This window comes from Agelaius phoeniceus, chromosome 23, assembly GCF_051311805.1.
Source record: "Agelaius phoeniceus isolate bAgePho1 chromosome 23, bAgePho1.hap1, whole genome shotgun sequence".
Classification (NCBI taxonomy): domain Eukaryota; kingdom Metazoa; phylum Chordata; class Aves; order Passeriformes; family Icteridae; genus Agelaius; species Agelaius phoeniceus.
This window is the reverse complement of record NC_135287.1, coordinates 4185714-4199479: the sequence shown is the minus strand read 5'-3', so window position 1 is coordinate 4199479 and position 13766 is coordinate 4185714. Positions and strand designations below refer to the sequence as shown.

At 48.3% G+C, this 13766-nt stretch overlaps 1 protein-coding gene across 4 annotated transcripts in view; it reads left to right on the top strand.

Moving 5' to 3' along the window:
• Positions 1–13766, top strand: part of B3GAT1 (beta-1,3-glucuronyltransferase 1) — a 46178-nt gene that overhangs the window by 26453 nt on the left and 5959 nt on the right. The window contains exons 2-5 of one of the 4 annotated variants that reach the window (XM_054647550.2): positions 2200–2328; positions 2468–2614; positions 5620–6128; positions 9598–9894. In XM_054647550.2, the coding sequence (XP_054503525.1) occupies positions 2503–2614; positions 5620–6128; positions 9598–9894 (918 nt within the window). In that variant the 5' untranslated portion in view covers positions 2200–2328; positions 2468–2502. Of the gene's footprint in view, positions 1–2199; positions 2329–2450; positions 2615–5619; positions 6129–9597; positions 9895–13766 lie in introns of those variants that run through there. The other 3 variants (XM_077190006.1, XM_077190005.1, XM_054647549.2) reach the window with 3 other exon arrangements.

Sequence of the window (13766 nt, the reverse complement as noted above, 5' to 3'; positions counted from 1 at the left end):
GGGATTTCTGTGGCCAGGATCAGAGGTGCAGCCACCCCAAGGGCCCTGCCTGGCCAGGGGAGGATGTGGCAGGTGCCAGCCTGTGCTTCTGTGCCCGGCACTGCTGTGGAAGGTTCTGCTCTGCTGGGATGGCTCAGACACTGCAGCTCTGAGCAGCTTCAGCTCAGCTGACAACAGGGGCTTGCCTGACAAGGGGATGCAAAGGGAAAGCAAGGCCCTGGACACACAGGAGACATCTCCCTGGAGGGGTGGGACCCGGCTGCTGCTGCTCACTGCCTCCCTGGGGTTTGCTCTTCTCAGGAGAGCTCTGGGGCTTTCTGTGCCTGTGAAAAACGCCAATCACTTGTTTTTACAATTTTAGAAGTTTAATAGTAATAAAATGGTTATTAAAATAGTAATACAATTAGAGTAATAATAATTTGGACAATTTGGATTAGGACAATACGAGACAATAGAAACAAAGAGTTATGGACAGTCCAGGTACCTCTTTCTGGGCAAAAGGACCCACGTTAACAGAGGATTAACCCTTAAAAGCAACAGCCTGTTGCATATTCATACATCCCATACATGATGCATAAATTCCATTCAAACACAGGATTCTGTCTGGGCAGTGTCAGCTTCTTCCTCTGAATCCTGATGGTGTCCTGGATCCTGAGTGAGGCAGGCAGAAGTCAGCTTCTTCTGATAAGAGAACAATAAATTCCTTTTCTCTGAAAGATTTAGGTGTCCTGTGGCTGCTATCTGGTGCGAGTACCTCATTCCTTTCTTAAAAAATATCCCACTTACATAGTTCCTATTTTAACTACAAAAGTGACCTTTTAACTACAAAACTATTAAAATGTGAATACAGCACTACTAATCAATACAACAAAACACACATAGTAAATATCTGCATAGAGCAGATGACAATATGAACCAGCAGAAACAAAGAGTTATTTTAACTAAAAAAGTTAATTTTTAACTGTTTTAACTACAGAAGTTTTTAACTATTTTAACCACAAAAGTGACCTTTTAACCACAAAACTATTAAAATGTGAATACAGCACTACTAATCAATACAACAAAATACACATAGTAAATATCTGCATAGAGCAGATGACAATATGAAACAGCAGAAACAAAGTTATTTTAACTACAAAAGTTAAAGTTTAGTTTTAACTATTTTAACTACAGAAGTTTTTAACTATTTTAAAACTATCTTAAAATAGTTTTAACTACTAGTTAAAATAGTTTTAACTACTAGTTTTAACTCCTTTTAACTACAAAACTATTAAAATGTGAATACAGCACTACTAATCAATACAACAAAACACACATAGCAAATATCTGCATAGAGCAGATGACAATATGAAACAGCAGAAACAGAGTTATTTTAACTACAAAAGTTAAAGTTTATTTTTAACTACAGAAGTTTTTAACTATTTTAAAACTATTTTAACTACAAAAGTGACCTTTTAACTACAAAACTATTAACATGTGAATACAGCATATAATCAATATAACAAAATACACATAGTAAATATCTGCATAGAGCAGATGACAATATGAAACAGCAGAAACAAAGTTATTTTAACTACAAAAGTTAAAGTTTAGTTTTAACTATTTTAACTACAGAAGTTTTTAACTATTTTAAAACTATCTTAAAATAGTTTTAACTACTAGTTAAGATAGTTTTAACTACTAGTTTTAACTCCTTTTAACTACAAAACTATTAAAACGTGAATACAGCACTACTAATCAATACAACAAAACACACATAGTAAATATCTGCATAGAGCAGATGACAATATGAAACAGCAGAAACAGAGTTATTTTAACTACAAAAGTTAAAGTTTATTTTTAACTACAGAAGTTTTTAACTATTTTAAAACTATTTTAACTACAAAAGTGACCTTTTAACTACAAAACTATTAAAACGTGAATACAGCACTACTAATCAATACAACAAAATACACATAGTAAATATCTGCATAGAGCAGATGACAATATGAAACAGCAGAAACAGTTATTTTAACTACAAAAGTTAAAGTTTATTTTCAACTATTTTAACTACAAAAGTGACCTTTTAACCACAAAACTATTAAAACGTGAATACAGCACTACTAATCAATACAGCAAAACACACATAGTGAATATCTGCACAGAGCCATACAATATGCACTTTTCACAGCGCCTGCTGGCCTTTGCTGTGTGTTGCAGGTTTCCTCCCACCTGAGTCCCTGAGGTTCCTGCTGGCAGCTCCAGCAGAGCCCTGCAGAGGTGCCCTCCTGCTCCTGGCTCTGAGGCCCCTCCAAACCTGCTTCTGCAATGGGTGGGTTGTAAGCACTGGTAAGACCCACGAGCCGTGTCACCTTGCTGCTCTCTGCCTCTCTCTCGCGTTCTCTCGCTCTGTCCTCGCTCCTTCCTGCCCATTTATTTCTGTTCTCCATGTGCTCTGCTGTTCTGTCTCTGGGGTTTTCACTGTCAGGTAATGAGGAGCTGTGGGCCCAGTCAGTCTTGGAGATGCCGAAGAGACGAGACATCCTGGCTATCGTGCTGATAGTTCTGCCCTGGACACTGCTAATCACCGTCTGGCACCAGAGCACCATTGCTCCTCTGCTTGCAGTGCACAAGGGTGAGAGAAACCAAACCAGCCCATGCCAAGCCCGTGCATCCCCCCCTTCGTCCTCATCTCCTCTCTCATTTCATTCCTCCATGGCAGCCATGCTCATCTCAGCTCCCAGACCATGCCCATGCAGGAGCCTCCCCACCTCTGCTGCAGGGGTTCTTCAGAGGCATCAAACTCCCCATCTCAGCTCCTAGGGGTTCTTCAGAGGCATCAAACTCCCCACCTCTGCTCCTAGGGGTTCTTCAGAGGCATCAAACTCCCCATCTCAGCTCCTAGGGGTTCTTCAGAGGCATCAAACTCCCCAGCTCTGCTGCAGGGGTTCTTCAGAGGCATCAAACTCCCCACCTCTGCTGCAGGGGTTCCTCAGAAGCATCAAACTCCCCACCTCTGCTGCAGGGGTTTTTCAGGGGCATCAAACTCCCCACCTCAGCTCCTAGGGGTTCTTCAGGGGCATCAAACTCCCCACCTCAGCTCCTAGGGGTTTTTCAGAGGCATCAAACTCCACGCCACGGGATGTGCTTGCTGCACCTGGAGAGCTCTTTATGGCCTCAGCCCAGAGTGCTGCTTCTCTTTGTTCCCTGAGAGGATTCCCTCCCTCCCTGCTGGCCTTTGCAGAGCTCTGCACACAAAGTCATTCCAGCGGGAAAGCTGCAAAAGAAACAGCAGAGGAAACAAAGCTGCCACTCGAGGCAGCTGCTCTGGGAGACCTGAGGCTGAGAGCACTTTTAAGGAAAGCAGAACAGCAGTGCTCTTGCACTTGAAGGAGAAGGCAAGAACCAGATCTCACCTGCCTGAGGGAGCTGAAGTGCTCTGAGAAGTTGACTCCACACTCCTGTCACACACTGCAGCAAACACAGCCCTGGCCCAAACCAGGGGCTCCAGGAAGTTCTGAGGGAACCCTTCTGGCCAGAAGCATCCCAGTTAGGTCCTGTTCTTGGCACAGCAGCAATGTCCAAGGGCTATGAGGGCTCTTGGGGGCTGGAAGAAGCCATGCTGCCTTCTGCCATCTTCCTTCTTGGTTCTGCCCTTCTGCTGTGGCCAGGCTGGTCTGGGGGAAGAAGACCAGTTCATTTTCAGACCCTTTCATCCTCTCTGGTCCCTTTCTCTGAGGGATTCTCTCCCCTTTCAGTGTTTGTCCCCATCCTGCATAGCTGCTTATCCCTTTGCTGGACACTCTGATGTGCAGTTTGAGCTGCAGGAACTTCAGTCTGTCCTGAGCAGTTTTCCCTTTCTCCTGACTGCCACCTCTGAGGCTTTGGGCAGGGAAAAATGCCTCTGATCTCTTCTGGAAGGTGGACAGTGTTTCAGAGGATGAGGGATCTCCTGGGCTCTAAAAGAGGACTTTAAAGATGACTAAAAACACACTGCCTGTCTGTACAGCAGTTTGATCAGTGCCCTAAAAGCTGTTTTCTGTGAATGGCCTCTGCAGTTTCAGCACAGAGACTGCTCCAATGGCTCGGTCAAGAACGCACCAATGACCTTGATGAGACACTTCTCTGCTTCTCAGAGCCCCCAGCAGAGAGTGAGTGGTGGTAGAGACCAATCTGAAATCTCTCAAGAGGAATCATTTTGTTCTTGTGAAGCATTTCTGAGATGCTCTGCTCACAGGTGCTGAGAAAGATGTGCACCTGGAGATGGCCAGACAGCAGCACTTCCCCGTGCCAGGGCTCACAGCTGAGGATCTGACCTGCAGGGCTTTGCAAACTGCCTCAGGCACCATCCTGGCTAATTACATTTGTGTCTGTGTCCAATGCATTTCGCAGATTTATTTCTGAATTGATTCCAGCTCTCAGAGAGCTCTGCTGTGATGCTGAGGTGCTTTGCAGCACATAGGGCCTGATAGCAACGTGTGCCCTGCTCCTTCCCCCAAATATCCACCCCCCTCTGTCAATACCTTGGAGTACAAAGCCTTCATTTGGTTCAGGTATCAAAGCTTTGCTGCTGGAAGAATAACATGCTATGAAAAAGCCATGGGTAATCCCATGCTGGGTCAGATCTAATGGCCCTCTGTTCCTGTTCTTTCTCATCTCAAGTACCTGATGTTAAAAAATCTATGGCTCAAAGAGCTCTGTGCCCACTGGAGAGGCAGCCTTCCATCCTGAGTGGGGGTCCCCCTTCATCTCTGCAGACTGTGGCATTCCCCCTGCCCTGCACTGGAGAATTGCACGTGGAACTTGCACCCTGGAAAAGCAGCAGGTGCATCAACACTGGTTTTCCTCGAGCTGATTGTGAACATTTGCAGGGATTTTGTATGTTTGGATCAGAGTATCCGATCTTTAGGCTGTTCATGTCTCACATCTGCAGCCCTGAGGGGGCTGTTCTGTTCAGAGGCTGGAGGGGCCTTTTTGAGGCAGGTTAGTTAGAGGCAGGGGAAAGTCTCTGCAGGAAAAAACCTACAATTACAGGCTTTAATTTCCACTCTCCATTTCTGCATTTGAAGTGTGCCTTTCCCCACTTCTCTGTGGCTGTCAGAGAGCAGTGGGGCACTGCAGTGTCCTGCCCAAACCGTGCTGCTGGGGATCTTCACTGGCCTGGTGTTTTCCACCAGTTTTTTCTGTGCCTCCCAGTCCAGGTCCTCCAGTTCCTGAGTGCAGATCTGAGTCCTGCCCCACTGAGCGTGGTGCCCAGAGCCCTGGAGCTCTTCAGGGATGATGGACCATCATTCCACGTGGCTATTCTCTTTATCTAAACCTACCTGCTCTACAATCCTCTCTTTTCTGGGTGCTTTTTGAAGCTGCTTGTTGTGAGCGCTCAGCCCAGTTGTGAGCTCAGCTTGTTGAGCACTCAGCCTGTTGTGAGCTCTCAGGCCTTTTTTCTTTTCAGTGCTGGTTTTCTAGCAGCAGAATCTTCTTTTCTCACGTGTGTTTGTCCCTGATTCCTTTATTTATCCGTGCCCTTACCCACGAAAGCCTCCACTCCTGGCACCCACGAGGGTGACCCGCTGGCTCAGCCAGGGGGTGCCGGACGCCCGAGTCCATGCAGCTCTCTCTTCTCTCCATGCCCTTGCCCAGATGATGGTGGTGACTCCCAGCGTGATCTCGCTGCAGGCTTGGACTCCAAGGAATACTGCCTGTCGGACCGGGACATAGTGGAGGTGGTGAGGACAGAGTACGTTTACACGCGCCCACCCCCGTGGTCGGACACGCTGCCCACCATCCACGTGGTCACCCCCACCTACAGCCGGCCGGTGCAGAAGGCAGAGCTGACCAGGCTGGCCAACACCCTGCTGCACGTGCCCAACCTTCACTGGATCCTGGTGGAGGACTCGCAGCGCCGCACGCCGCTCATCACCCGCCTGCTGCGGGACACGGGGCTCAACTACACCCACCTGAACGTGGAGACGCCCCGCAACTACAAACTGCGAGGGGACATGAGGGACCCCCGCATCCCCCGCGGCACCATGCAGAGGAACCTGGCCCTCAGGTGGCTGAGAGAGACCTTTCACAAAAACAACAGCCAGCCCGGGATTGTTTACTTTGCTGATGATGATAACACCTACAGCCTGGAGCTCTTCGAGGAGGTATGGGCCTGCTGGGAGTGTGGATGGGGCTGGTGAGCCTGGGGAGTGTAGGATGGTTGTGGGTCTTGTGGTGATGGTTGTGGTGTGCCTGGATGAGTGTAGGAGTGGAGTGGTTGTTCTGTCTATCTAGGATGGGGCTGGTGAGCCTGGGGTAGGACGGTCGGGATGGACGGAGACGAGAGATCTCTGCAGCCAGGGCTTGGAATTTGGGGTTTATTGCAAAGGGCCTGGGTGCAGGGCCCTGCTGGGAGCTGCCAGGCACAGCTCAGAGCAGGACTGAGAGAAGAGAGGGGGAGAGAGGGTGAGAGAGTAAAAGGGGTAAGAACATAAAAGGGTAAGAGAGCGAGGTTCCCGTTACAATACAATAAATCTTCTTCTGTGTTGAATATTCTAATTCTCACTAACCAATCTAGTACAAGATACAAATCCTACAGCATTTCCATACAGCCTATAAGAATCATTACATTACCATCCTGTGTTACATTTTAAACCCTAAAAACTCCTCTTTGGGCCCCTTCTGCCAAGCTGTAGGGTCTGCTCTGCCCCTTGGGGCTGTCTGCAAGCAGAGGGTGTTGTTCCATCAAAAGGGGATCACCTTCAGCAGCCACACCATTGTTTTCCAGTTGTTCAGTAACTGAGGGATCTCAAAGCTTGCTTTCATTTCAATCTCACTTACAGTTTCCACATTCTCAAGATATTTTGCTAGACAATCATATTGATAAGGCTTTCCTGTTTCATCTTCCCCAACAGGGAAGGGGTGAGGTGTAAGGGGTTACAGAATGGGTGAATGAAGGTGGTATGGAATGTAATCTTATCCCCTAAAGAGTTGCAGCTGAACCAATTACTAAAGATTAGGAGCAGGCCTGATGATAACAGGCCACACCTGTAGCCAATAAGAAGAGCATTAGAAAAGAGTGGATTGGTGGGAACTGGAGTCAGTTGGCTGCTATGAGGACAAGGAAGAGTCAGTGCCTAGAGGAGCTGCCTACAAGAAACATGGAGGAGGTACAAAACTCTGGTAATATGGAACCCTTGTAATGTAATGACAACAGAACTCTTGCAATATAATGACAATAGTGAGGGATGCTGGGCTCCACAGCCTTCCCAGGACATCTTGTTCAGACACGTTCCCTGTGCTGGTCCCTGCCTTGCTGCACACATGAGGAACAGGAGTTTGCTGGAGCTTTTGGTTCCCCCCCTGGGAAAGCAGAGCCCTTCATACAGTGCCTGGGGGAGGGATGTCTGTGCCAGGAGATGTGTCCAGTGTTTTCCCCCTGGAGCAATTCCTATTCCAGCACTCAGCATGACTCTCCCAGGGTGCTGTCAGCAGGCAGAGGGGCTGAGATCTCTCCCTGGAAGGTGGCAGCTTCAGGGCTGATTTTCAGCATGTCCTGACAATGTGGTTGGGCTTGAGCAGGGGAAGATTTTCTGGGCTTTCTCACCTTTGCTCTTTGTTCCAGCCCAGCTGGGGCTCTACATGAGCTCCTGTCTGCAGGTTTGAATGTTCTTACTTGGCTTCCAGCTCAGAAATTACTTGTTCCCTTGCTCTCTTGAGGCCAAACTCTTTCACCAAGGGATGAGAAAGGAGGATTGCTTCCTTCCCACCAGCTGCCTGTTTTCATACCAGGGATCTCCTATTTATTTCCTCATGCATGCCTCTTTCCCTTCCCCAATGGCTCTCACTTTAGCTTGCACAGCCACAGGGATGGCTTTGGAAGCTGAGAGTGAATTCAGGCTGAATATCTTTCTTCCCCTGTCCCCTTTGAGGCTGGCTCTGGTGGCATCTTGAGACAGACTCCTCACATGAATAAAGCAGAAAGGGCTCCTTCATTCACTCCTGTGCTGTGCTCATAGAGGCTTCTCCTCTCAGATGTGTCTCTGCAGTTAAGGTCACTGAGCCAAGGAAATGTGCTGTGAAATGCAGGAGACACACATTATTGTTCCCTGTGGACAGGGGCTGCCGTTAGCAGCTGTATAATGCAGAAGGGCAAGTGCCAGAGCTCTTCTGCTCTCGTTTGCAGTAATTAGCAGTGATGAGATTAGCTCTGGGAGAGCCCTGATCTAAGAGAGCGAGCTGAGAGCAGAGATGGAGGCTGAGCCTGCCAGGGAGCAGGGCAGGGTGCTGAGGGTGAGTGGCATTCAGAGCATCTGCCTTGGCCAAAGGGGGCCCCTGGTGGCTCTGCTCCATTTCTGGTGGCCACAGGGAGCAGAGGCACCCTGTTCCACAGGGCAGGGCTGTCCTGCCTGCTGGCAGTGTCCAGAGAGGCTGTGCTTCCCAGCTGTCCCCCAGGCTGGCAGCTGCACTGCCCCACTCTGGAGATGCCCTTAGCCCTACATAGCCTGAGACTGCAGCTTAAATACCTTAGTAGAGACCACCTTTCTTCCTAGATGTGCCATTCCTGCATTTCCATGAGGCCTTGGACAAGGTTCTTCCTTCCTGTGTCTTGGTTTGCCCATGTGGAGCCCAAGGGCTGGACAAAAACCCCACTCATAAATCCCAGAGATTTCAAACAAACTTCTTCCTGCCTCGCTCGGGCAGGATGATGCTGTTAGAATTATGAGGAAGAAGTTGATGATGACCAGCCAGAATCCTGTGTTTGAATGGAATTTATGCATCATGTATGAGATGTATGAATATGCAACAGGCTGTTGTTTTTAAGGGTTAATCCTTTGTTAACGGGTGTCCTTTTTTATGGGCCTATGCTGCCCAGAAAAGGTACCCAGACTGTCCATAACTCTTTGTTTCTCTTGTCTCATATTGTCCTAATTCAAATTGTCCAAATTATTATTATTACTCTAATTATATTGCTATGAATTAATACAGCATGTGTAAAATACGTACTTTATGATTGGCTTTTCACAAATATTAAAATGAATATTGTATGTGTTGTGTTAGAAAGTTATGCTGTATTAATTCTCTCAAGTAGTGTGTTAAATATAGTTTTAGGTTATAACAAAATGTTAAAATAGAAACTATGCTCTGTAGGATACTTTTTTTCTAAAGAAAGGACTCGCACTGAGATAGCAGCCACAGGACACCTAAATCATTCAGAGAAAGCAAATTTATTGCTCCATTATCAGAACTTCTTCCTGCCTCGCTTGGGCAGGATGATGCCATTAGGATTATGAGGAAGAAGTTGATGATCACCAAACAGAATCCTGTATTTGAGTGGAATTTATGCATCATGTGTGAGATGTATGAATGTGCAACAGGCTATTGCTTTTAAGGGTTAATCCCTTGTTAACGGGTGTCCTTTCTTTGGGGCTATCACAAAATCCACATTTTTCACACTCTGTGTTTTCCTGGCAGATGCGCAGCACCCAAAGGTGTTGGTGTGGCCTTCATGGGCAGCCTGCGCTTAAAGTTTTCATACAGGCACAACTTATTTCACATATATTTTATTTTAATATGTGCAAAAAGCCAAGCACAGCATACCCATTTCTCACACTCTGTGTGTGCTCGTGGCAGATGCGCAGCACCAGGAAGGTGTCGGTGTGGCCCGTGGCCTTTGTGGGCGGCCTGCGCTACGAGTCGCCCAAGGTGAACGCGGCGGGGAAGGTTTACGGCTGGAAAACCGTCTTCGACCCTCACCGGCCCTTCGCCATCGACATGGCCGGCTTTGCTGTCAACCTCAGGCTCATCCTGCAGCGCTCCCAGGCCTACTTCAAACTGCGCGGGGTCAAGGGCGGCTACCAGGAGAGCAGCCTGCTCCGCGAGCTGGTCACCCTCAGCGACCTCGAGCCCAAGGCTGCCAACTGCACTAAGGTATGCTCTCGTCCTGCTGCGGGGTGCTGGGGAGCCAGAGGGGCAAGAAAACACAGTTTTCTCCATCATTCCATCACCTCACAGATTCACAGTATTGATATTTACCAATACAGCCAGACGGGGCATGCCTGAGCTTGTCTGGCCCTGCTGCTGAACCCAACAGCAGCACTGTGGTGTTTCACCCCACAGACACTTTTGGCCGGCTGGGTGTGTGGTGTTTCACCCCACAGACACTTTTGGCTGGCTGGGTGTGTGGTGTTTCACCCCACAGACACTTTTGGCCGGCTGGGTGTGTGGTGTTTCACCCCACAGACACTTTTGCCTGGCTGGGTGTGTGGTGTTTCACCCCACAGACACTTTGGGCTGCCTGGGTCCTGCAGCTGGCACGTGGGGACAAGTCCAGGCCTGCAGGAGCTCTGGTGGTGCTGGGATGGAGCTTCCCCCCATAACAGGGGCTGCTCCTCAGGTTTCCCTCTATGGAGAAGCTTTAAGGCAATGGTGAAGGAAAGGAGTCAGTTCTGATGGAGGGTTTGGATCCAGAGCTTTATTCTGGCCCTCAGGCCTCTGGATCCAGCACCAGCTCCAACAGAACTCCCTGAGCCCGTGGCTGCTGCTCCTTTGAACCCCGGGGAGAGGGGCAGGGCTGCTCACACAGGCTCTGCCTTGCTGCCAAGTTGTCTTCTCCCTCCTGACATCTCTGCAGTATCTGTGCTGTCGGTGCCCACAAAAACCTGGATCTTTCTATGTCAGAGATAACACAGAAATGTTGTAGTGCCTGGGATATTGCTGTGAGGTCCAGGAGGCTCCATTTGGGGGAATTTCACTGCTTTTAGCTGACTGATCAATGCTGCCTGTACACATGGCTGGGTCAGGGAGCAGGACCCCGTGTGCTAAATAACACAGAAACCATGGATGGTTCTTCTCCTGAAAACTTCCCAGTCTGAGAGGAGAGATGAATCTGTCTGGGCTGACAGGGACCGTGGGAGACACCATGAGACAAAGCTGCTTAGAGTGACAGGCATCAATCACAGCCCATGAGCCACAGAGGTGCTGCCAAGGGCTTTGAAGCTTTGGGAATGGGTTCCCTAAATACTGGAGGTGTGCTGGGGGTCCCTCTGAAATCAGAGACCCCTGTGTAGCACTCTCACACCTTTGTCTGTTATAAACATCAGCCAGTCTGATTTAGAGAGTCTTTATTGCTTAATTACCCTCACAGAATTGTTCTTTTATTGCAAATAAGTTGTTATTGCCAACAGCCCCAGTGTTGGATCCAGGTCTCATCTTTTCTGGGATAGGAAGAAAAATGTGGCTTATAGCCTTTGCCTGATTTCCATGTGCACTGCTCCAAAACCATGGAAAAAACCAGGAATCTGAATGTTCAACAGTGCTCTCACAAGGAATCCAGGAATGAGGAGGAGGAGCCGAGGGGAAGGAGCAAGTCTGGGCTTTATCTGATACCTGCTGTGCCTCTCTGAATCCACATTTCTGTGGTTATGGCTGTCCTACACCAGTTCAAATAACCCAACCAGCCTCCCAAGAAAGAGGAAAGAGTTTGGATTAAAATTGGATCCCTGTTCCTGGGCTCTGTGTGGAAATAAACGTGTTTCCAACAGGCAGGAGGGACGGACAGGCTGCTTTTACTCTGTGTACAGAGGATCAGGGCTGTTTACCTGATCTTCTCTCCACAGGGTGTTTACCAGGGTGTTTACCTGGCCAGTTCTGCAGTCTTTGGTCCATTGTCCCTGCTGTGAACAAATACCTGCTGGAAGGAAGCTCTGCTGAAAGGCTGGGGTGGGAAATGACAGCCCTGGAGGAAGGAGAGGAAGGAAAATGTTGTTTCCAGGAGGGGGAAACAAAGGGTGCTGGAGCCAGGCAGGGCTGAGCCAGGCCAGGGATGGGAGGAAGCAGCAGGGATTGCTGCCCAGCACTGGAAGCAGACTGAGTTTCCTTTCTTGGCTGGGCTGGGGGGAGCTCACAAGGCTCCTTGTTGTGAGCTGAATGCTGTCTGCTCCTGGCAGGCTCTGAGTGCAGCTTTGCAGCCTCCATTTCCCTGGAAATCTCCATTTCTGCTCTTACTCACCTGTGACTGTGTTCACAGGGGTCTGAGGATGAGGGAAGAGATGAGGATCTGACTCCATGTTCAGAAGGCTGATTTATTATTTTATGATATATATTACATTAAAACTATACTAAAAGAATAGAAGAAAGGATTTCATCAGAAGGCTGGCTAAGAATAGAAAAAGAAAGAATGATAACAAAGGCTTGGGGCTCAGACTCTATCTGAGCCAGCTGGGCTGTGATTGGCCATTAATTAGAAACAAGCACATGAGCCCAATCCCAGATGCACCTGTTGCATTCCACAGCAGCAGATAACCATTGTTTGCATTTTGTTCCTGAGGCCTCTCAGCTTCTCAGGAGGAAAAATGCTAAGGAAAGGATTTTCCATAAAAGATGTCTGCTACACTCACCCCTTTTACCAGGACAAGAGTCAGGGCCAGCAGCAGGGAAGGACCAAAGCCAGCTGTGGTCTGGGCTTCTCTGAGCCTGAGGTCACAGCTCAGGCTCCTCTCTCCCCCCTGTGCTCCCAGCACTTGTCATGCTTTGCTCCTGTTAAACACAACCACACACCTGCTTTGCAGGGAGATTTACATTAAAAATTATGATGTGCTTAGACAGAGTCATTAAGGGGGGATCAGAGGAATGTGTAAGATAAGCACAGACATCTGTTCTCCAAAAATGCTGCCTTCCCTGTGTGCTCTGCTGGTGCTGGAAATGTTGATCAGAATTCAGCCCACAAACACACACTCCTGCAGAAAGCTGAAGTGTAGGCCAAAGATCACGTATCATGCTTATTTTGTTGGATTTGGGAACTGCCCAGAATGAAGGAGAAAGTAAAGGAAGTCAGTATTAGTTGCTGAGGAGAAAGGTATCCCTCCTTATGAGGAGGGAAGGATTGGTTGATCCTGGAGCTGTAAGGGAACAGGGCTTTGCAAGGGTTCTCTGTATTTGGATTTCTGCTGTTTGTGCATTTCCCCAGATCAAACCATCCTCTCTTCAACCCCTTGGCACAGGAGTGAGGTCTGAGATTTGGCATTGCTGTCAGGCTGGTGGAAGGGGGGGACATTCTGTTCCCCATTTTCTTTGGACAGCCAGGGAACAACCTGCAGTGAGCTCAGGCAGGGAGGACTGAAGCAGAGACAGAGGCCCATGGGCACCACAATGCCACAGCTGGGGACATTTTATTGTCAGGCTGCAGAGCAGGGAGCAGAGCTGCCCTTTCAGCCTGGTGTCTCTTTTTTCCCCATTCTGTAGTTTCCATTTCAAACAACAGCAATTCCTGAATCCCTCCTGGGAGGGTCTGCTGGAAACCCTGTGATCCCTCCCACTGCAGGTCGGACACTTCTGTTTGTTTTTTCATCTCCTGTTGGGAGACAATGAATTGTTCTGCTGTGGAGATGGAGCCTTGTGACCTCCTAGGTCTGTTTTGAGTCCTGTGACTCCAAATGTCAGGCCAGGAATGAGTGGAAGGGTTTTGCAGTAGTGTTTTTAAAGGGGGTCCCTTGAGTGATCTCAAGGGTGATGTATGAAGTGATGTATGAAACCACTGCTCAGGAAAAGTCAGATATTTGGTCCCCCTCACTGTTTGGTCCCTCGTGAGAGAGCCAAAGCTTCTCTGAGGCATAAAACACGCTGTTTGTTGGAAAAAAAACAAGCACTGGCTGAAAGGAAAAGCAAATGTTTCTGTGGTAAATGGTGATCTACCTCCCACGTTAAGGAGCACAGCATGGAAAATGGTAAAAGCTGCTGTATCAAGCTGTAAACTCTGAAAATGGGTCAGTTTTAGCCCATTTGATCTGCCCTTTTTGGCATTT